The sequence below is a fragment of the Beauveria bassiana genome, assembly GCF_000280675.1.
Source record: "Beauveria bassiana ARSEF 2860 unplaced genomic scaffold BBA_S00036, whole genome shotgun sequence".
Classification (NCBI taxonomy): Eukaryota; Fungi; Ascomycota; class Sordariomycetes; order Hypocreales; family Cordycipitaceae; genus Beauveria; species Beauveria bassiana.
The window spans coordinates 210,547-232,741 of record NW_007930871.1 but is presented as its reverse complement, the minus strand read 5'-3'; the positions used below and the strand labels follow the sequence as shown (position 1 = coordinate 232,741).

At 52.6% G+C, this 22,195-nt stretch overlaps 8 protein-coding genes across 8 annotated transcripts; 5 read left to right on the top strand and 3 right to left on the bottom strand.

Annotated features, from left to right (window-relative positions):
- Positions 1 to 610: 610 nt before the first annotated feature.
- Positions 611 to 2,648, bottom strand: BBA_08608 (ATP-citrate synthase subunit 1; the record flags this gene model as incomplete). The annotated part of the gene is made up of 2 exons (XM_008603705.1): positions 611 to 2,140; positions 2,202 to 2,648. The coding sequence occupies 2 exons, from the start codon at positions 2,646 to 2,648 to the stop codon at positions 611 to 613; spliced, it is 1,977 nt and encodes a 658-aa protein (XP_008601927.1).
- A 3,483-nt stretch (positions 2,649 to 6,131) lies between these two features.
- BBA_08607 (Succinyl-CoA synthetase-like protein) lies at positions 6,132 to 8,027 on the top strand (the record flags this gene model as incomplete). The annotated part of the gene is made up of 2 exons (XM_008603704.1): positions 6,132 to 6,572; positions 7,002 to 8,027. The coding sequence occupies 2 exons, from the start codon at positions 6,132 to 6,134 to the stop codon at positions 8,025 to 8,027; spliced, it is 1,467 nt and encodes a 488-aa protein (XP_008601926.1).
- A 302-nt stretch (positions 8,028 to 8,329) lies between these two features.
- On the bottom strand, positions 8,330 to 9,846 carry BBA_08606 (F-box protein; the record flags this gene model as incomplete). Its single annotated transcript, XM_008603703.1, has 2 exons — positions 8,330 to 8,647; positions 8,719 to 9,846. The coding sequence occupies 2 exons, from the start codon at positions 9,844 to 9,846 to the stop codon at positions 8,330 to 8,332; spliced, it is 1,446 nt and encodes a 481-aa protein (XP_008601925.1).
- Positions 9,847 to 11,042: 1,196 nt separating this feature from the next.
- BBA_08605 (uncharacterized protein) lies at positions 11,043 to 12,737 on the bottom strand (the record flags this gene model as incomplete). The annotated part of the gene is made up of 2 exons (XM_008603702.1): positions 11,043 to 11,159; positions 11,217 to 12,737. 2 exons carry the CDS (start codon positions 12,735 to 12,737, stop codon positions 11,043 to 11,045), a joined length of 1,638 nt encoding a protein of 545 aa, XP_008601924.1.
- Positions 12,738 to 14,067: 1,330 nt separating this feature from the next.
- On the top strand, positions 14,068 to 14,550 carry BBA_08604 (uncharacterized protein; the record flags this gene model as incomplete). The annotated part of the gene is made up of 1 exon (XM_008603701.1): positions 14,068 to 14,550. One exon carries the CDS (start codon positions 14,068 to 14,070, stop codon positions 14,548 to 14,550), a length of 483 nt encoding a protein of 160 aa, XP_008601923.1.
- A 1,019-nt stretch (positions 14,551 to 15,569) lies between these two features.
- On the top strand, positions 15,570 to 17,375 carry BBA_08603 (methionine transporter, putative; the record flags this gene model as incomplete). Its single annotated transcript, XM_008603700.1, has 4 exons — positions 15,570 to 15,736; positions 15,810 to 16,069; positions 16,149 to 16,485; positions 16,544 to 17,375. 4 exons carry the CDS (start codon positions 15,570 to 15,572, stop codon positions 17,373 to 17,375), a joined length of 1,596 nt encoding a protein of 531 aa, XP_008601922.1.
- Positions 17,376 to 18,111: 736 nt separating this feature from the next.
- Positions 18,112 to 18,754, top strand: BBA_08602 (LysM domain-containing protein; the record flags this gene model as incomplete). The annotated part of the gene is made up of 2 exons (XM_008603699.1): positions 18,112 to 18,394; positions 18,528 to 18,754. The coding sequence occupies 2 exons, from the start codon at positions 18,112 to 18,114 to the stop codon at positions 18,752 to 18,754; spliced, it is 510 nt and encodes a 169-aa protein (XP_008601921.1).
- Positions 18,755 to 19,260: 506 nt separating this feature from the next.
- On the top strand, positions 19,261 to 21,318 carry BBA_08601 (uncharacterized protein; the record flags this gene model as incomplete). The annotated part of the gene is made up of 4 exons (XM_008603698.1): positions 19,261 to 19,512; positions 20,217 to 20,352; positions 20,443 to 20,659; positions 21,069 to 21,318. The coding sequence occupies 4 exons, from the start codon at positions 19,261 to 19,263 to the stop codon at positions 21,316 to 21,318; spliced, it is 855 nt and encodes a 284-aa protein (XP_008601920.1).
- Positions 21,319 to 22,195: the final 877 nt, after the last annotated feature.

Sequence of the window (22,195 nt, the reverse complement as noted above, 5' to 3'; positions counted from 1 at the left end):
AGAATTACTATTCTTAACTTATATATAAATTTAGCTAGGTGCATTAGTTACCTATTTGCACACCGCTTTCCTCTTATGATTGCAACACGAAGTTGAGTCACGTGCTCTCATCACTGTGGCTTACCCGACACAACTGTACCTTTTTGCGCAAACCCGTTCGTTCACGGAGTCAAATGCCCCAGAGAACGCGTGGATGTGCTCATTTGTGCCCAATTTGGCTGCTGATGTGTTTTTTATTCCAAGTTTGAAAGTTATTGTTGCATAAATCGAGTGCTTCGTGCTAATGAGGCTTGTCAAATAAGATCGTCACAAGCACCACTCCATCCACGAAGCCGCAACAACTTGTGAGACAAGCCTGGATTTTCCAACAGCCACGTACAGCGAGAAAAGAAAGCTAGTCACACAGAAAACAAAAGCAAATGGAACAAGATTAATTAATTACATGTCTATTGCGATCTACGGCAAACTGGCGGGCAGATAGCAGGTGCCGCCATGCGCCTCTCCTGTACAGTAGTCTACCTTTTGCGTCCCTTATTCATGGCTTCCAATCATCAATGGCAACTCGAAACAAAAAGCAATGTGGCGCTCGTGAATTTTCATCGTCATTTCCTTACATCTGCACCTCGACTCTGCCCTCAGCGCCAGGCCGGCCTTCGCGGAGGTTGGGGAGGAGGTAGGTAATATCATCCCAGGGGTGACGGTACAGACCAGTGCGCAGTCTCTTCTGATCGAGGTAGTGGGCAATGAGACCAATGGAGCGGCCAAGGACGAAGAGACCGTTGAGGACACCCATGCTGAGGTAGTCCTCAGCCTCCTCGGTGGAGAAAGCACCACAGTTGCGGAGCAGATCAACGAAGCAGACGGCAATGCAGCCGTCAACGTTGAGAATCAGGTTGTCCTTTTTGGAAGTGGTGACGGTCTCGACGGCCAAGGCGTAGTCGAGGAGCTTGTGGCTGGGGAACTTGGCAAGGACGTATTCTTTGACAAGCTCGACACGCAGATCAGGGTTGTTGCGAGACTTGACACGGTGACCGATACCAGGAATGAGCTTGTTCGCCTTGCGCATGCTGTCAACAAATTCGCGAGGGCTCAGATTCTTGTCAAAGGCCTTAGTAAACTCCTCAGCGGCACCGTCAAGGGCACCACCAAAACGGGAACCAATGGTAAGGAGACCAGAGACCAGGGCGCTGATCAAGTCCTTGCCAGCACGAGTAGTAATGATGGTGTTCATGGCACCGGAGACGGCGGGGCCGTGATCGGCAGTAAGCATGAGAACCATCTCAAGGAACTTGGAGGCATAGTCGGGGAGTCTGCGGCGGAACCAGAGAAGGGACATGACACCACCGATACCAATATCCTCTCTGAAGACGTCGGAGATGGGCATGCCAGCGTAAAGAAGCTCCTGGCCACGGTCATCAGAAATGGTGGAGATGAAAGCAGCGGGCTTACGGATAAGACCGAGTTCCTGAGCCCAAGAGTAATCAATGGGGATCTTAGGGACAACGGGCTCTGCCTGGGGTCGAATGGCGCCTTCCTTGACGAGCTTTTGGTACAGCTCAGCAAGAACACTGGGCATGTCCTCAAAAGTGTTGGGGACATAGAAGCCGGCTTCCTTCATGGACTTGTTCTTGGTGGCAGCGGTCTCGAGCTGAGAGTTGGCAAGGGCACCGGCGTGACCGAATTGGACCTCGGTCTTGAACATGCTGGCACAGGTACCAATGGCCCATGCGACAATGGGCTTGGTGATGATTCCCTGCTTGACGGCCTCAATTACCTTGTACTCTTCAACACCGCCAACCTCACCTAGCAGGACGAGAATCTTGCAGGCGGGATCGGCCTGGTAGCGGAGTAGGTGATCGATGAAGGTGGTACCGGGGTAACGATCACCACCAATGGCAATGCCCTCGTAGACGCCATCTGTGTTTTGCGAAATGATGTTGTTGAGTTCGTTGGACATGCCGCCGGACTTGGAGACGTAGCCGACAGAGCCCTTGCGGTAGAGCTTGGAGGCGACAATGTTGTCCATCATACCACCAGTGTTACCAATCTTGAAGCTGCCGGGCTTGATACCACCGACAGTGGCGGGTCCGATGATGGTGACGCCCTTCTTCTTGGCAGCGTGGGCAATCTCACGGGCGCGCTGAGATGACAGATTGTTAGTTAATTGCGCAAATCAAGAGGGTTTTATAGCTGAGACTTACACGCTCGGGGACACCCTCGGCAATAATGGCAATGGTCTTGATCTGGGGGTACTGCATCAGCTCCATGGTGGAGCTGTAGACGGAGCGAGACGAGGCAAAATTGACAACGACATCGACATCGGGGTGCTTGGCCATGGCCTTTTCAGTCTGCTGGTAGACGGGCAGCAGAGTCTCCGAGGTACCCCAGTACATTTTGCTGACGAACTGACCACCAAAGGTGTAGATGATGCCAGCGACGGAGGGGGTCTTGCGCTTGCAGATGAAGTCAAAGTCAAGCATGCCCTGGACGGCTCGGGGCTGCAGGCCGTAAACGAAGCATCGGGTCTTGTCGTGGAAGAGAGCGTGCTCAGGAAGAGGGCTGAGGGGCCGGCTGGGAGCGGCAAAACGCTGGATCTTGTCGTTGGCAGAGAGGCTGGCGCCGCTGCCGGTGGTGGTGGCCTGGGCCATTGTGAAGAAGGCCGCGTGTGTTGCGTGTATAAAATTGGATAAGAGCCGTCAAAGGCTGCTTAGGGCGGATGGATTGAAGCTGGAGAAAGGCGACTCGAAAGGGGAGCAAACGGACGAGGCGGGTTCCGACCAGGAAACTTTTTTGCGGTAGTGGCAGCTGGTAAAGGATAAGCTGTCAATAGCTGAGCTTGAGACGAGGGGGCAAAAGACAAGACCAAGGATGTCAATTGCGAGTATGTGAAAGGAGGATATGTTTGTTGGAAGAAGAGGTGTGTGAGAGATGAGGAGATGGAGGAAGCTGGCGGATGATGGCGAGGACTCGTTCCTGGGTGCTGGTTCAACAGGTCGGAGCAGGCATTTGCTGGGAGTGTATGCCGCAAGAGCTCACCCACCAAGTGGCCGCACAACAGACAGCCCACCAAAGAAACAGAGGAGACCAGAGAAAAGGGAGTGGAGTTGGGACCTTGTAGTGGATCCCTGCTGGCGGTGCTGGGTGTCAAGGAGAGCAGCAAGCGGAGTGAGAAGGACTTGGGGCAGAGGGGTCGAGTAGAGGTACGAAAGCAAGTACCAGTACTCCGTACAGAAACGATGATGCACTGCCAGGAACGAGTACGAGTGGGTCTCGACGGATACAGCACTGTAACCCACTGTAAGTTATAGCGCACAAGTATGGCTCACCAGCGTTGTAACGATGAAATACAGGTGACATAAAAGAAGCAATTCAACGGAAGACCAGCACATAATGGACTGACTGTGGTGAAGCTGGACACACATGTGTCGATTGAATGACCATCAAGTCCGGTGAAAGAATCGATGACATCAAAATGGCACGTCCAGCATGTACAAGAGCTGGTCGAGGCGGTGACATGGTGTCGGTGTCAGGCCAGTCAGGGTCGCCAGAGTGATTGCGGCTGCACGGATACAGTTGGGGCAGTTTGTTTTATCCCCCGTCTTGTCTGCGTCTCTTGTTTCGCACGCAGGTACTCCGTAGGTTGAGGCTAATAAAAACCTTCTGGATCTGTTGAATTGCTGCCACACGGGTCGCAGCTAGCAAGCGCCGCAGTACCAGAGATGGCTTGCTGCAAGACCCTTTGTCCCACCGCGCTACAACCGGGACTGGCCTAGTCGGGGAGAACAACAGCCTCAAAGTCAAAAAAAGTTCAAGAAGAAGCGACCGCAATACTCATTCGTAGATGCCACCTTGGTGGGCTGTGCGCTGCCAAGCTGCCAGAGACGAGCACCCAAGTTGCCTTATCATTTCGTGCAGCGCCGTTGTCGGGGCCCGTTGACCTGCAGGTTGGATAAATACCTCTTTTTCCCATGGCCATAACAAATATCGATATCATGATGTATCCGCAATGCGAACAAGAAACTCTCGCACCCAGACTTCGATGCCAAGATCCAACCGGCATTCACAAATATCGAGGGGACATTCTATTCCCGTCTCGCTCGGTTCCCGCTGTCCTGCCGATGTTGTCGATGATGCACAGCATGCCGTGCCCCCTCCCCCTCCATCACACGTGTAAGAAGACGGCTTGCATTATCAGTAACAGCGCCTATGCCTTGACTCGGCGGCACTAGGTAGTTAGTCAGCGCGTAAGCATGCCCGCCAGAGCCTGTCCGGAAAGACCTTCTTTCTGTCATGTGGGAGTGTGTCGGTGCTTATGTCTGTAAAAGCTGTACTCGGCCGAATTTTGGTCGTCATTTTTGTAAAAGCGGCCTGTGATGGCAATGGCTTACTGGATGCTCCATACACTTGGGTGCACATCAGGCCGAAGGAGGTCTCTGGCCCTGTAGCAGCGCATCCACTATCGAGTGGACTCGTTTCGCCTATTGATAGCATAAGCCTTGACACGGATAGAGCCGTAGCAACGGCACTCGTGTGTCTAAATCATCCCGAATCGGCATAAGCAAACTGATACGGCGTCGTTCTCTCGCAAGGAGCCCGTCTTCGTCGCGCATCAGAGTGGCCGTGGCTACCTAGTTTGGGGGTAGCTTCTTGGTGCACATGATGCTGACATTGGATGGTGCCGTTTAAGCTGCTGACCCAAAAGACGTCACAGAGGCTTGCTGCAGAGATGAGCAGTCTGGGGTACTCTCAGCCTGGTAAATATCGACCCGGACAAGAAGTCGAATAGAAGCAACCAGATCTGACGTGGAATACGTACGGCGCTGGGAGACTGTTTTCCAGCATCCGACCATGTCGCATCCGTATCCACCCCTATTCGTTTTCGCTATTGTGGTGCACCATAATTGCCGCCAAGTAGTCACCGTACTGATAGTGTTTGGCAAGGACCCTCCTTGCCGCTGTATTGGGAGAGCGAAATCGGGAATTTGACATTTTTTTCTCTCAACCTTTTTGGTGGAACCGGGGGGGGGGGGGGGGGTTTGACGACTGCGACTGGCCTCGGAGGAATTGCGCTGCTGTCCAAGACAAGCACCCTCGAAACCACTCCACAGGAGTTGTTTCAATTGAGGCGTTTGCTGTGTGGCTGTCTTGATGACCGGCTTGGGTCTGATCATACTTGACGAGCCGGCCTGATAGCACAACCATCTTAACCATCTTAACAGCAGTAAATACATATTTAGCAGCAGGTGGTGTTGCTGGCGTCTTCTGCCTGAGTCGGAAAAAGGTGCCGGCCTTTGCAGGGCCCACCAGGCGCCGCAAGCTTCTAAACGCTGATCCACTTGCTCAATGGCTTTCTCAACCGCTGGGGAGATGCAGGAGCAAGTACCGGTACATGTCCCAAAACTTTTTTTGGTGCAGACATTACGCCAGGTACTCCGTAATCCACAGTGTAGTAACCCACAAAGCAAACCCGCAGCCAGCTGCTCCTCTGTCGTCACTGCTGTACCAGCCAAGCTGCTGCCCCTCTCTGCCCTCTGTGTCGTGCTGACCGCCCCGAAAGAGCCAAATTGTAGGTACAATTGCCCAGCAAAAAGACTCAGGCAGTCGCGTCGAGTCCATGAAAACACCCCCGAATTCTCAACGACGTCCCTGGCCAGCCCTGGCCGCCCCTCAGACAGCTGCACACTGGAGCTTTCCACCCCAAATTTTTGGTCCATTGCTCGCTGCTTGCCCACCCGCCGCTTTTCTGCCACCATTCTGAACCTCATCACTCTTCCCTCCCACCTCTTCGCCCATTGACCATTTTTTTTGCGCTTCACAATCTCGTACCTATTCCAGTCGACCTTGTTGCGTGCAATTTCCGACGGCACGTTTTAATCGTCATCTCTGCGTTGCAGCTTTCTCATCCCGTTGCTGGTAAGTGCTGTCCCTGTGCATCTCGCAAGCTTCGTTTGCTGCGTTGCGTCGTCTTGGGAGACTTGGCCGTTGCCATTGTCCAGCCAGTCGCTTCGTTGCACGCACTCGTTTCTGGCCAGTCTTTTCTGACTCTCTACAGACCCAGTTTGAGTCTCTCCAACACCGCCATCTTCTCCGCCACTTCTCACATACCACCTAATCGCACATACCTCACCACAATGTCCGCCAAGTCGATCTTCGAGGCCGACGGCAAGGCCATCCTCAACTACCACCTCACCCGCGCTGCCGCCATCAAGCCTAGCCCGCTTGCTCAGCCCACAAAGCACAACCCCCCCGCTAGACTTGCTTCTTTGCACTTCCCCGAGGACGCCAATGTCGACGACGTCCTCAACCAGGCCGAGGTCACCTTCCCTTGGCTCCTCAAGGACGGCGCCAAGTTAGTCGCAAAGCCCGATCAGCTTATCAAGCGTCGTGGTAAGAGCGGTCTTCTGGCCCTCAACAAGACCTGGCCCGAGGCCAAGGCCTGGATTGCCGAGCGTGCTGGCAAGGAGCAAAAGGTTGAGCATACCAGCGGTGTCCTCAGACAATTTCTGGTCGAGCCCTTCGTCCCCCACCCTCAAGATACCGAGTACTACATCAACATCAACTCTGTCCGCGATGTAAGTCTTATACTTTGATATTTGTTTTCGGCCAATGGCAGGTGTCTTGGCTTATTCAGCCGTTGTCGTTTGCTTGACACATTGCGGCAAAGGATTGGCCGCTGCTCTTTCGTCGAGATTGCGACAATCTGTCATTGAGATGAGGAGCGTTTCGTCTATACCCATCTGGAGCAGACTCCTGCTATATAATCCGCGCCTGCCGGCCGCTGAAGTTTATGTGGGCTTCTTCTTTGGTGTGGTTCCCCTCGTAGCGTTCACCCGCCACGGACGAACGGATGTCACAATGAAGAGGGTCCGGCTTTACACCATCCCTGTCTTCATCGACCACGGCTCGACCCGAAACCCACGAACGGTGTACCTGCATTGGCATCGGAAGTTTGTTTGTTTTAAGAATATGGTTTGTGCTAACCACTTTTGTTCTCCCCATAGGGTGACTGGATTCTTTTTACCCACGAGGGTGGTGTCGATGTCGGTGATGTCGACGAAAAGGCCGAGAAGATTCTGATCCCCGTTGATCTTGCAGAATTTCCTTCACACCAGGAGCTTGCTGCTACCCTTCTTAAAAAGGTTCCTCAGGGTGTTCACAATGTCCTTGTCGACTTCATCATGCGCCTATACGCCGTCTACGTTGACTGCCAGTTCACATACCTCGAGATCAACCCTCTAGTTGTCATCCCCAACGCCGACAAGACTTCGGCCGAAGTCCACTTTCTTGATCTTGCTGCCAAGCTCGATCAGACGGCCGACTTTGAGTGCGGTGTCAAGTGGGCCATTGCTCGCTCTCCCGCTGCTCTCGGCTTGACCAACATTGCCGCTGGTGCCGACAAGGTCAGCATTGATGCCGGCCCCCCCATGGAGTTCCCTGCTCCTTTCGGTCGTGAGCTCACCAAGGAGGAGGCTTACATTGCCGACCTTGATGCCAAGACTGGTGCTTCTCTCAAGTTGACCGTCCTCAACCCTTCCGGCCGTATCTGGACCCTAGTCGCTGGTGGTGGTGCTTCTGTTGTCTATGCTGACGCTATTGCCTCGTCTGGCTTTGCTGATGAGCTTGCCAACTACGGTGAATACTCTGGTGCTCCCACCGAGTCTCAGACTTACCACTATGCCCGCACTGTCCTCGACCTCATGCTCCGCTCTCCAATCTCCGACAAGGGCAAGGTTCTCTTTATCGGTGGTGGTATTGCCAACTTTACCAACGTCGCCAGCACTTTCAAGGGTGTCATTCGCGCTCTCCGCGACTTTGCCCCCCGTCTCTTTGAGCACAACGTCAAGATTTGGGTCCGCCGTGCCGGCCCCAACTACCAGGAGGGTCTCAAGAACATGAAGGCCGCCACTCAAGAGCTCGGCCTCGATGCCAAGATTTTCGGTCCCGAGATGCATGTTTCTGGTATCGTTCCCCTAGCTCTTGTCCCCGGCAAGTGGGAGAGCAGCCATGTCGAGGAGTTCAAGGCTTGAAGTCTTGCTGATAATGAAGGAACAAGAATAAAGCGAAAAAAGGAATTCAGGCTGCGCCTGTAGCTTCTACCGAATGTTGTATTTTGCAAGCTAGACCACTATGAAGGCTCGGAGTTTTGACCTTGACATACTGGATGATACAAGCCGGAGAAGGACCTGTGTAATGATGCTGCGTTGCAGAATATGAGTATAACCGTAATAGACATTGCATGATTAGAGTTACAAACGGGCCTTCGGGCGATCAAGGTCGCAACATGATGTTCCTCTATCGCTATATGATGGAGTAACCATGTCGAGTGAGACTATGAGAGCTGTCGGCGCTGAAACAAGGCTTCATTCAGCCTGTTGAACGCTTCCAGCTCAGCCCTGTAGACTTTTAGGTCGTTGGACGGCGGATTCAAAGTCTCGTCATATATGGGGTCCCTCCTTTGCGATGCATCCCTATCGTCATAATAGAAGAATGCTTCATTGTAGTGTTTCACATATCCATCGGCTGGTTCATCGTATCGCTCCGGCACTGGCTCTATAAATTGCGACGGCGAAACGCCTTCATGGTAGCTCAGATAGCGCCTCGTCAAAAACTGCGAGATGTTGAAGTCGCGCTCGCTAAAAGCCGCGTCCTGCTCAATCATGTTACCACGAGTAAGTATTGAGGTGGCAGAAAAGGGACAACGGGAAAGGGTATGCTTACGTCCTGCCAGGGTCCTCTGGTAAAGACGAACATCTTGAGCGACGGCAGCCCCTCGCGGAGCCGGTCAAATACGGTATCCCAGCGCAACCGCGACGCCATAATGTGCCGGGGCTCTCCACCGAGCGACATGATCTTGATCATCCTGAGCTCCTTCCGGTGCACCGGCGACCTCTCACCCGACTCATACACGGACAGGTGGCTCATGATCGAGCAGTCATCCAGTGTCAGTCGCCGCAGCTCAGGAAGGACGGTGGCATTTACGAGAAAGTCGTCAATCTGCGCCTCAGACGCGAGCGTGTATCTGCCGAGCGCCAGGCTGTGCAGGCGAGGAAACGCGAGCGCGACTGTGTCTGGGCTGGCGGCCGAAGAGAAGCAGTCCTGCCAATAAGGTACTGCGCCGAAGTGGATGTTGGAGTAGATGGTCAAGGAGCTGAGGCGGGGAGCGGCGGGCGCGAGCCAGACGGAGGCGAAGAGGGGCCAGAAGCGCGGGAGGGGGGGCAAGGTGGTGGGGTTTAAGTGATCGCCCTCGTCGATCTCGGCGGCGATGCTGATGTGCAGTTCCTGGATACTGGTGACGACCTCGGTGAAGCACGGCTTGTCGGTCAAGGCGGTGTCGACAAAGTTGAGTAGATTTTCAATGGAAAGAGAGCGAAGCGGCTGACGCATGCTCGCAATGGCTTCGAATACGGCGATCAGGATGTTGCGCCTCAGCCCTATACCCGTGAAGTCTATGCCTAGGCAATTTGGCCGGAAACGCACGCACACGTGTTGTACATTCTCCAGCTCCGCGAGCCGCGCCACCGCCGCGCGCCACTCACCCAGGAGCGTCGCAAACAGTGGCTCCCAGCCCTCGAGGTAGTTGCCTTGCCGCCTCTTGTTAAATTCGAACACTACGCGGCGGACGAGCGTACGTGGCCGATAAGGGGAGGCGACATCGAGGAGCGCGTGGAACCGCGCGACGGAAAGCCCTCTGGGTCGGACAACGAAGGACCGAAAGAGCTCCGGCGCGGCAGAGGCGGCGAGGCGGGAGCAGGTGAGGCGGAGGCAGCGGAGCGGGGAGGTCTCGGCGACGAAGGCGATGATGATGGTGAGGAGCTCGGTGGAGAGGGAGAGTAGACCGATGGGCATGGCGGAATAATGCTGCGTATTGGGAGCGCTCAGGCCGTGATGTATGCAAATCAAGAATGAAGTACAACCAGAGCAAGGAGCCAGGCCAACTTTTATACTACAAGGGCAAGAGGGTTGTTCTAGGCAACGCCTGCAAGCAAGCGCTGCCGTGAACTCGACGAGTACGGTCCTGCCTTCTCTTTGATCACTTCGACCAGGAAAGCCAAACATGTGTCAAGGGCTAAACAGTTTGGTAACCATTTACTCTCTGCTAAGAAACTGGCTATATATGCAGCGAGCTGGTCCAAACGATGGCCAGACCGCAGTACATTCACATTCGGCATCGGGCAGAGTCTGGCGAAGCTTGATCAAAAGATTTAGCAGCAACTGGCCGTTTCTCAAGCTCGAAATCTGGGTCTTTTAAAAAATGGACAATTCTTGAGGACAGAAAAAAAAGTTCTACTGATCAACTCTTGCCAAACTGGGGTGTTGGCGCTGATGCTGCGCCGACCACCAAACTTGTGTGTGACGAGAAGTAACACTTCCATTGGCTCTGTCAACCGTTACAGAATAGCATCCAGTCAGTCGACAGCCAGTCAATCAACCGTCAGTGTATCAGGCAGTTGAATTACTAATTTAATAGCTACTAGTTATTTAGCTGCTAACTTGCTAGTAATCAAGGCTATCTGTTGATTGGTTCAGTGACTGTTAATCAACTGGCTGTTGATTTGAGACCACCTCATTACTTAAAAGTATTACCTGTAGCGCATCTGCATTTTTCTGCCGATCTTTCTGGACTTGAGGTTTATTACTACCTGCCCCGACAATAGCTTCGGAAATATGGGCATGATACCGGATTTCGAATCAGGTGGCAGACACAGTACAATTCGGACGCGTTTGATGGCCTCTGCAGCAAGTTCACTATGAGGGAACCGGCCTCGCTGTCGAAGCCTTACACCAGCCACAAATCGGTCGACAAGTACTCTGATCAACTCCGTCGACATCTGACTGAGCTCCATAATGTATCTAGATTGATCTCAGGTGCGGTTACATCTATATTGGCTGAACAATCTAAAACGAAGTAATAGACAATAGAAGATAAGAATAGGAGCTAAAGAACAGAAAATAGAGAACATAACAATAAAAAATAGAGTCATCAGAATAGAGTCATGAGAATAGGTAATAGAAAATGTATATACCGAAATCTTTTTTTCCCGCTACAGTAGCGACACATATTCCTCGACCTGCGGCACAGATTCCACGATATGTGTCACAGATTCCTTGATCTGTGACGCGGAGCCCACGACCGACGGCACGAATTCCTCGACCTGCGTCTGAGGTTCTTCAACCTGCGCCTAAGGGTTTCCCGCCTGCGTCTTGAGTTCTTTCACCTGCGCCTTGACCTCTTTAAGCTCTTCCATCTGCGCCTTGATGAGTTCTTTCATTTGCGTCTTAAGTTCATCAAGCTGCGCCTGAAATTCTTGCGCCTGAAATTCTTGCGCCTGAAATTCTTGCGCCTGAAATTCTTGCGCCTGAAATTCTTGCGCCTTAGGTCCTCCCACCTGCGCTCTGGGTTCTTCAACCTGCGCCTTGGGTTCTTCGACGTACGCAGACGACATATCTGATGCTTTCCCATTTTCCGAACCAGCCAGACTGAGGCACTCGCGAAAATGATCTAGCCTCGGCCCGATGCCCCATTCAATAATTTTGCGTACGGCACGCTGAAGAATCAGATAGTGATGCATGTCTTCAACTGCATACACACCAATGCGTTGCATGTAGTACTCCGCCGCAGGGTCCGATGGTCTCCATGTAACATAGAGGTGCGCGATTTCGTGATTAATGGCAATGCTGAATACGGCACTGTTGAACGACGGACTCTGGCCGTTGACTACGAGCTTCATGTTTAGCCGCCTGCCAACGTTGACGCATGCCGCCGAGCCGCCGAGACACTCGTTGATGCAGGACCACATGCTTTCGCCGTCGCCTCTGAACTCGACGATAAGAAAGGGCAGCACATTGAGGTTCTCGTTGACTACATTGACGTCGGTAAGAACGTGGTACAGCAGGCTCCGTTCTTCCCTTGGAAAAACTTCATAGGAATAGCCGTACAAGATATCGGGTATCGGAATGCTGAGTCTCGACAACCGTCTGACCCTCCCACTGAGCTTCTTCAAGGCTGCTGAAGTAAATCTTGTCGGTAAAGTCGCTTCCGCCATGATCAGGCTATCGGTGCGCAGTATAGGGTCGCCAAATTCAGGCCTCGGGAAGATGCTGCCATCAAACCGCTGCCTGACGGAATTTTTTACAGACATGGCGAGACAGTCGTTGCGAGCTCGAATAGCCCTGACGAACTTTTCGTCGCATGCTGTCGGAGTGGGAGGGGGTTGCTGCAAGCCAAGAGGCTCTACCAACGCCTGGATAGCCGGTGGTAATGGTTCACGGTCAACACGCATCTCAATGCCGTTGCGCATTTTCAAGTTTTCAAGCCGATAGTGCTCCGCGTCAACCAAGCTTCTTGTAGACGAACCCCCAGTGGTGCGATAAGAAGCGCTGCGGGAAGTAGCGGGTCGCGAAGCAGCAGTGTGGTCTTGTGTGTGTTTGTCGCAGATATCGGATGTGTTGATCGACGGCGGCGACGGCGGTCCGAGTCCGCCATCTCCACCACTGGCCATGGAAGCTTCAGAGTTTCGCCTTTGACGCTTGGCCGGAGGACATATGCTGCCAAGCCAACTTGAGACCAGATTGTTCGACGCAGGAGACCCCGATTGGGGATCGGAGTCGTCGACGGCAGAATGTGGGCGTTTGGACGGGCGTTGAGGCTCCTGTTCGTCTCTTTCGTAAGCTGGAGTCTCGTGAACCGGAGTCTCGTGAGCTGGAGTCTCGTGAGCATGGCGCTCCTGTATAACCATATTGGCCCTCTACTCAGAATTACCAGGCCGGTTCTCTGGCGGCCTACAACCTGATGATGAAGAATTGCTTTGCAGTATGGCAGCCTACAGGTGAGCTGCGGCGTAAACTCAGTTCACCCCTCGTGTGTGATTAGGTGTAGAATTATATTCCTAAAAAAGGCAGGAGTAGCTTTGTTTAGTTAAATGATATTCTTATAAAGGGTGACGTGTGCCTAGAGCGTCAACCTCGATATAATAACGCAAAATGAGTTTTTGGCCGCAACTCACCTATAGGCTGCCATAATGCAGGGACAACGAAAGGCGGCGGATAGGCCAGGTTGCGCGCAACGGCCGCTAGCGCGTCAGCGGATGCAGGAGGAGTCTTGGTGACCAGACTTTGGGATTTGGGAAGTCGGTGGCTTATTCTTTTCCGTTGAGAAAGATGCATGCGAAGGTGCGGGAAGTTGAGAGTTTCGGCCGGCGCGTAATGGTGAAGTTGGGGGATGCTCTGCTGGGAGGGTCGTACATGATGGAAGGACAAAAGAAGGCGGCGCCTACGAACAATGATTTCCTGTTTGATGCAACGCACTGAAACATTTGTATAACATTGGACATACTCTCTCTTCATTCACTTTCTGTTCCTTTGTTCAAGTACTGGCCACTTTCCCTAGCGTCGCCTTGTAGCCCATCCCTTCAATAGGACGGACACCTCTGGACCTTAGCTGCGGTGAAGCGAGTAAGAATTGAGAAAGAAGGTAGCAGAGCCAGTTCTTGTAAGATCACATCATCAGAACTGCTTCAATACAGCACCAGAAGAGGTATGGCTAGGTGCATGCGCACTTGCGCCACGAAACGCCGGTTGCTGGCGCAGTCTGTCCGACTTGGTGTGTGATATCACACTTATCCTAGTCTTGTTTAAAACTCATTAATCTCGTAGTCAAGAGTTGTCGGAGAGGTGGAACCTGACGGGCGCGTAAACTCTACAGCTATAAAGGCGAGGCTCCAAGGAGGCCAAGTGTGACACAGAATCTCCTTCAGTCTCGGCTACACGTGCCCGGCAATATCTGGCCATTGATGATGAGATGAGCGATGAGAGACGAATCCATGGCGTCCAAGAGAAAAGAATTTGCGTTCTAACGTACAAATCATAAAAGAAAGGTACCTGAAAACCGGAGGGTACAGAAAGAGGAGAAGGGATAAAGAAAGTACGAAACGTAGAGGAAAGAGGGGAAAAACAAACGAAAAAATAGAGACACTATATCATTAACAATGCACTGGAGAAAGACTTGCCGACGGCATAAGCACGCGCAAGCCCTATGACGAGAAGAAGCCATTGGACTGCATTATTCAGATGAAGACGGAGAAGAACCCTACTCAAGAGGAAAGGAACAAGTGTGGCAAGGATGCGCAGAAAGTCCAGTCAGAGTGCACAAAGACTGGCGGATTTCAAGAATGTCGAGAGAAAAGCAGCGCGGTCATGACCGCGCTGCCTGAATGCGCTGTAAATTGCAGCGGGAAAAGACCACAACGTGCTTGTTCAAAAGGCTCTGGCTGGTATGCTATTATACAACCAGACTTTGTCAACGGCGACAGGTGGCCCTTTGCCGAGGGTATTCTGACCATGTCCACGGCTTCTGAGACCCATCTAGACATAAACAAAAGGCACGTCTCTGGCGAACCTCTCCCACTCCATGCGCGTGGACATTTCGACGTCCCAATTTGGTTTTCGGAGGAACGCAATGGTGAGACAGTTCACAACCGCTATGCGCGCCCGGAAGCCATCAAGGCCGCGCGTCCCAAGGCTCGCGGCCAAGCTGTTGAGAAAAGTGGCTGAGGTGCAATTCATTATGTATTGGATGAGCGCACTTTGGCGCTGGCCGTCCCGCCGGTCCGGCTCATTTCTGGGCGTGTCCGTTTTGTCATTGTGCGCGGCGTCGTAATCAGTGATGGGATCCTCATGGGCGGCGGCCGCAGCGACTGCAGCCTCGTCCTCGTCGTTATCGTCTCTCCCAGCAATGCTTCTCTCCCAGTCTCATCAGGTATCACCTCTGTGTCCCCTAATTAACCAAGTGTCTCACACCCATCGCCTTGATTTCAAAACGTTCAAGACGTTCTGAATTTCTATTCTGTGATGACGTGTAAAGGCGAACTTGAAGAACGTGCCCTGGTTGGTTGAGCTGCTCTTGTGGGGAAATCTGTTCTCGAATGTTCAGAAATAATTCTTGAACCGGCAACCCTACTCTTCATCGGCCTATTTTTTTTTTTTTTTCCGTAATAGAGATGTTGAAATCTTTCTGATTGCTGTACGATTTGACTTGATCTTGGCTTGGCATCGACCGCCAAGTCGGGAGCTTAGCCCGAGCTAGCCTTTATTGTGCGACACCATGACAAAGTTTCCAAAACATCAACACCAAAGCTTTGTCGAAAAAAACCGTCCACATTTTGCGTCTTACTACAATTTGCCTGTAACGCGAGATTGATTCTCATTATTTACTACAGTCGAGTCAGTTGCCAAAGGGTCCTTCCTTTCCCCAAATAACATGGCCATTCCGTCAACGACCTTGTCAGATCACGCCATAGTGCACCCTGTTCATGTCACCACTGCCTTATCAGAAGCGGCCCTGCACAGTTGAAAGCATCGAATGTTGAGCATATCGTACCCGCTATAGATTCTGAAGAGAAAAAAAAAAGGCGTAAGAATTGCGTGGCTGTTTGAATTTGCTAATGTGGCTGCCGCCATGAACCTTGCCAGCCACTTGTGTATATATATACACTGCACGCTACGCCAGTATTTTCCTTTTTCATCATTTTCTACTTCATGAACAGCCGTGTCGGGAACAGCACACAGCCGCTATGGAGACTCCATCATCTGAGAAGCCGAATCTTTCGGATGACGGGGCCGAGCCCCGAGTGAGCCACGGCACCGTCCTAGACGACGGTGTTGGTAACCTCACTTTTGATCAGTACACGACTGGCGGCATGGGCCGCCATCTCGGCGTCGTCAGCACAACATTTCTAATGTACGAGGATCTGTGTAGCCCAGAATAGCCGGCGGAATAAAGGGGATAAAAGAGCTAACCTGGTTCTTTGCAGTGTCGGTCGCATCATCGGAACGGGCATCTTTTCGACTCCATCCGCCATTGTCGCTGGTGTCGGCAGCGTAGGCGCGTCGCTGATGCTCTGGGTTCTGGGTCTCTTGCTGGCCATTTGCGGTCTCTGCGTATGGCTCGAGTTTGCATGCATGATTCCGCGCAGCGGCGGCGAAAAGGTTTACCTCGAGGCTGCCTACCGACGGCCCAAGATGCTCATTACGACTGTTTTTGCGGTTCAGGCGATTGCCTTGGGCTTTACAGGTACACCATGCTTCCGAGAAAACAGAAAATAATCGAAAGGGGAGAAAAAGAAAGAAGAAAAATTGCTAATAATTTAAAGCTTCGGGTTGCATCATTTTCGCCTCCAACATTGTCATTGCGGCCGGTCGGGTAGCGAGCGAATGGGAGAAGCGCGGCATTGCCATTGGTGTCATTGTCTTTGTCACTGTCATCCATACATTCTTCCCCAAAGTCGGCGTGCACGGCATGAACTTCTTCACCATTCTCAAAGTCGTTCTCCTGCTCTTCATTGTCATAACCGGATGGGTCGTGCTCGGCGGCGGCGTTTCCAGCGTCCAGGATCCCCACGCCAGTTTTCGCAACGCCTTTGCAAACTCGGCGCAAAACAGCAATCCCTACGCGACTGCGCTTTTCAAAGTACTCAACTCTTATGCGGGGTCAGTCCTCAATTCTCGAAACCCCAAATTGCAAGGCTTTCACTAACAACACACACAGATGGTCGAATGCCATGTACGTGCTCAACGAAGTCAAGAATCCCGTGCGAACAATCAAGATTGCTGGTCCTCTAGGTCTCTCCATCTGCGGCGTCTTATATCTCCTTGCCAACGTGGCCTACTTTGCCGCTGCGACGCCTCACGAGGTTGCGGAGAGCGGAACCACCGTCGCCGCCTACTTCATGGGCAAAGTCTTTGGCGTCGCGGCCAAGCGCGCGCTCAGCGTCCTCGTCGCCTTGTCTGCCCTGGGCAACGTCATGACGGTTACATTTGCGCAGGCCCGCGTCAACCAAGAACTGGCCAAGGAGGGCGCCGTACCCTTTGCCCGCTTCTGGGCGTCCAACTGGCCGTTTGGCTCACCCTCGACCGGACTGATCCTCCACTTTATCCCATCCTTTATCGTCATTGTCGCAATTCCCTTTGGAAATGCCTACAGCTTCATCCTCGACTTGGAAGGCTATCCCGGCTCCGTCATCAACTTCCTTGTCGTCGTGGGTCTCTTCTATCTCCGCTACAGCGAGCCTGACGCGCCCCGTCCCTTCAAGGTGTGGTACCCGGTGGCCATCTTTTTCATGCTCGGCCAGGCGTTCCAACTGGTGGCACCGTTTCTCCGCCCACCGGGAGGCATTGGAGATACACCACCGCTGCCATACTGGCTGTACTGTGTCGTGGGAATCGCGCTCCTGCTCGCGTCCGTGGTGTACTGGTATGTCTGGTGGGTAGCTGCGCCAAAGATTGGAAAGTACGAGCTGGTGCCGCAGAACGAGCCTCTGGAAGATGGTACAAACGTAATTGTTTATCGCCGTGTACCCAAGAAATTTCAGGATTCATAAAGGGTTAATAGACAGGCAAGACTCGCCTCTAGCACACTCTATGTAATCTGCGCACCGCCTTTGAACAAGTAAAATACGTGTCTCTTCCATCTATTGTAACGTGTTGATCATTCTGAAACGCCGATATTTATTTCATTTCAATTCGAGCTGCTCGTAGATATTTACTTGCCAATTCGGGAAACACGGTTGCTTCTGATTGGCAGCCTCCGTCGCTCACTTGGCGCTGGCGGCGATCCCCATATTTTGTTTCAACAGATGCTCTATATCAAGTGAGGAGAGGAATTCACCACCTATTTTTGGTTACACATTGTCTTTCATAAGGAAAGGGAATGACTATTTATCCTAAAACTCAAATGGCGAATGGGCGGTCGGCGGTTCCCAGACTTGGTAGTGCCGGAAATCATCATCATGACACGAGACCGACGCTGCACGAACCCCAAAGAAGCAGGCGCCATTACGCATGGTGCAGAGAAGATGTTAAGAATGAGCAAATTGACTCCGTTTTTATTCCAATACGCAACTTGAGCAGCCCACCATTTTCTGTAAATAAACAGCGCCGGCCCTTTTAGTCTCCAGCTTCTTACATGAATGAGCTAGTAGTATTGAATGGGCTTCGAGTCAATGACCCCGCCAAGTTTAAATCCCTAGAAGTTGTGGCTATATAAAGGCTTGACCATGGCTTTGTTGAGTGTAATTTCTCTGATATCCCAAATAACTACCACGAAATATTTTCAAAATGAAGCTCTCCGTCATTTCTGCCGTTTTCGTCTCCCTCGCCGCCGCCGCTGCCGCAAAAACAACCCCCACACGAGAAGTGGCCGCTGCTGCTGCAGTCCCTGACCCCGTGCAGGACGGCATCGCCAAAAACTGCAAGACTTACTACCAGGCCAAGCCCGGCGACAGCTGCCAAAAGATTGTCAACGACTACGGCGTCTTTACCTTTGGCGACTTTTTCAAGTGGAACCCCGCCGTGGGCAAGAACTGCGAGTCCTTGCTCGGTGGCTGGTACTACTGCGTTGGTAAGTCTTTTTTTTTGTGTTTTACGTGAACCGAGCAAAATCTGCTTTTTCAAAAATTTACTTTGGCAGATGAAAAAAGTTTTATGCTTCTTTTTTTTTTTGGAGTGAATTGATTACTGACAAACAAGATTAGGCGTCCCTGGTACACCCAGCAAGTGCACCGAGAAGCATCCTACCCCGACCCAGCCCGGGAGCGCCTGCAAGTGTGGTCAGTGGTACAAGGTCAAAAAGGGCGACAATTGCCAGGCCCTCGAGAAGAAGTTTAAGATTTCGGACAAGGATTTTCGGAAGCTCAACGGTGGCTTGAATAAGGAGTGCTCGAATCTGCAGGCCGACGTCAACGTCTGTGTCAAAGCCTGAGAATCATGAATTGGTTATCACGATATAAAGTCTGAGTTTCAAGATGGTTATACAAGGCATGGACTTTTTAAAGTTGTTGAATGCAAATTGCGGTCAACGACAGGCTTTCCACGTGCTGGACTGACAAGTCACTCGGCAATAGACTGTCCCAGCATAATCCCGAATTACCAATCCAAACTGCGGCCGGTCCCGACGTCCCGTGGCTATAAGCCTATAATTGTCCCGTCAATAAGGATGACAATATAACGGCCCATTCCTCGCTGGCAACCTCGTAATAGCACGCTGTAGAATAAGCTTAGTGCTGACCACCATTCAAATTTCCAGCAACAACATCAAAACAGGCAGTGAATTATACCACCAATCGGCTTTTGCAGTTTGTTGCTGCGCGCGGGGTTCCAACATAAAAGGTTCGTCCGCCAGCAGCATCCTCCTTTCGCTAGCTGCAAACGCCTTTTTCTTCCTCTTCTTCCTCCTCCTCTTCTAATTCTAACCACTTACGTCGAATCATGCGCTTCATCATCATGCTAGGAATGGCCATCGGCTTAGCCTCGGCCGCCGCCATGACGCCGATTGAGCGCCGGCAGTGCTCGACGCAGCGCGACGGGTGCTGCCTCAAGCAGGGCCACTGCGAAACGTGCTACTTGGGCGAGGAGCCGTACGACTGCAACTGCGAATGCCTCGAGCGCGGCCTCTGCCCCTGCACCGGCTGGTACGGAAAGACGGGCGAGTGCTTCAGCTGGTACTCCCCAGACGGTCATGTATGTTGCGGAAAAGGGGCAGAGGAAAGAACCGAGCGGTCTCGTCTTGTTGCTAACATGAACATTTTATTTTAGTGCTAAAGTAAAAAAAAAAAAAAAGCAAATGGAAAGAGGGGTGAGAGCGAGTTCGAGTTTTGGCGGGCATATATCTTGGTGGCGGATGAAAACAAAGTATAAAACACTGGCACCTCTTTTCCACCTTCCCCCAGCGCATGCATGACAGTGCTAGTGAATTAAATCGTGGAGCTTCTCAATCTCCAGGGCACAGACAGCGTCGCTTGTTAATTCTCCGAGGGCCCGCCTGACCGATTGATTATGACTCGATGGTCCTCGTCTCCAACAGCCTCTCGGCATAAGTCGCCAACACGGCCGTCTAGAGATGCAAAACACAGCCACTCCATTATGCAACATTATTCTTATTCAATCACTAGGCACCGTGAAACTGCCATCTCTTCTATGATCGTATAGTAGCGTAAAGAAAACACAGTCTTGGCGTACGTAGCCTTGTAGTTGGTTCCTTGGCGTGCCACAGCAGTCGATCCCCAGTGACTGGTGGGGGTGCTCCCTGTTTAGTCCCCCCTTGGCGACGTTTGTCGTCTGCGAGATTTATATGCGTCGAAATCACCTTTTTTGCGTGTCCTTACTCTTTGAATAATTTGATATCGCAGTCTAGAACCAAAAAAAAAAAAATCTTCTCATTTTAGCGCTTAGCAAGCGCACTCATTTATGCTCTTGGCGGCTTCATCATGAGATTCTCCGCGGCGCTGTTGAAAGCGCCACTGCCGCAGCCGGCCTTCCCTGCCCAGGCCGCAGCCGAGGGCCTAACAATCGGGTCCGACGGTCAGAAAACATCGAAAAGAAAAAAAAAGAAAAAAATTCGCAGGCATGGATTCAGATCTCAAGTCTAACCGACACCTCTTCTCTCCGCAGCCGACATCAAGCTTACCGCCAAGACCCTCACTTACTACAAGGCGTCGCCCGGGCCGGGCCAGATCCTTGGCGTGCGGCCCGGTCCGCCGCCTTCGGGCTACTACGACTACCACTTGGTGGACCTCCTCCGGCGTCCCTCATCAACTACTGGCATTCCACCGGCCCCGCCACGCACGAATACGACGTCGTCATGCGCGGCGCTGCCCCTTCCAGACCGGTGACGATTCACGACAACCATGCCGGCCAACTATACGACCACTATTGGGCCTTTGGGGCATCGCGGCAATGACGGCCGCGGAGCGCGGCTTCCCCGAACCCCACGCCGAGGAATCAGCTGCAGTGGCTCGGGATCGTACTCACTGTGTTTAAAGACTTGGGCGAAGTCGCTGGGATGACGAGACATGCAACGTCGGCCTGCGCTGGCAGAATCCGTTTCCGAATAATGGCTGGAATTACAACGACGTGGATGCCCTCTTCTCAAGCTGGACTCGAGCTGACCGAGGTGAACGGCCGTCTCACCTGGCATCCTCTCGCCTCAACCAACCGCTACACCGGGCAACAGCACCTTTGGCGAATTTGAGCCGACAAGGCATAGACAGTAAACAGAAAAGATAAGCTTCGTCAAGGTTGGTGCCTTATCTGACGGCGCCCGCGTCTCGCAAGACTGCAGCCAAAGCTTCCAAAATCGAGTTCAGCTACACCGGCGGCCTCTTCAAAGACGGCGCCGCCCACGAGCCAGCCGGCACCTGCACCACTGCAATCATCTTCGTGCAAAGGCTTACCAACACCGCCCAGCTCGCCCGCACATTGGCGACGCCGTGCTCCCCCGTTCTCAAGACATCAGCCGCGGCGGTCGTTCCAGCCGTGCAGCGATAGCGCCTGCGCCTTGCACTTGCACAGCGAGACAAAAAGCCCAACGATGACGATAAGACGGGCGTCGGCACCGCCGGTAGCGTGCTGTATGTCGTGCATCCTAAACCCCCTCCTTGTAGCCAAGCCGGGTCATGTCCCTTATACGACCAAAACACGGGGCGGCACCTCTGTCCAGCTCAATCGAGCCCGGCAGGCAGCGGCATCAGCGGCAACACCACCGCCAGCAAGAGCGACGTCAAGGATGACGGCGGCGACAAACAAAAAGGGCGCGGCTGACAAAAGGAGATGCAGCGTTGCCATAAGATCTCGTGATGACGTGCATCACCGCCCTGCTTCTTCCTGTAGACGGGTCGAATCAGCCGCTTGTAAATAGTCAGCTCTCACTTTCTTTTTTTTTCCGCGGGCCTTAATCATTGTCTTGCAGCATCTGCAGTCTCACATTCCCGTTCCTGCCCCCAAAAAGTTTCACAGCCAGTCGTTTTCGGCCGGTCTGCAACATCCGCGTATGCAAAAGCGAATCAATCGGAACCAGAGTCTCATACCTCGACCGGCGTCGGATCGAACATGTCTCCATAGTCACATGTCTTAAGGAAACATTGTGCTACTCATGGTCGGATAAGCTGAAAAGGGCGTTTTACACCGACGAGTGATTCACTTTTTTTTTCCCCCCATCCATCTTGGCGTCAAAGAAACATTTTTTTGTGTCGCGCCGACGCCCAACCGCCGCACACCGAGACCTGCCTCGCCTGGCAACACTGCTGTGTACGGGCGTCAGACGGCCCCCCGATGACCGGCTGCAGGCGTCGCTGTATCCAGACATATGAGACGCTGGCTAACGTTGTTTCAATACTTCTCACAAAAAAAAAAGTGCCAGTCGGGG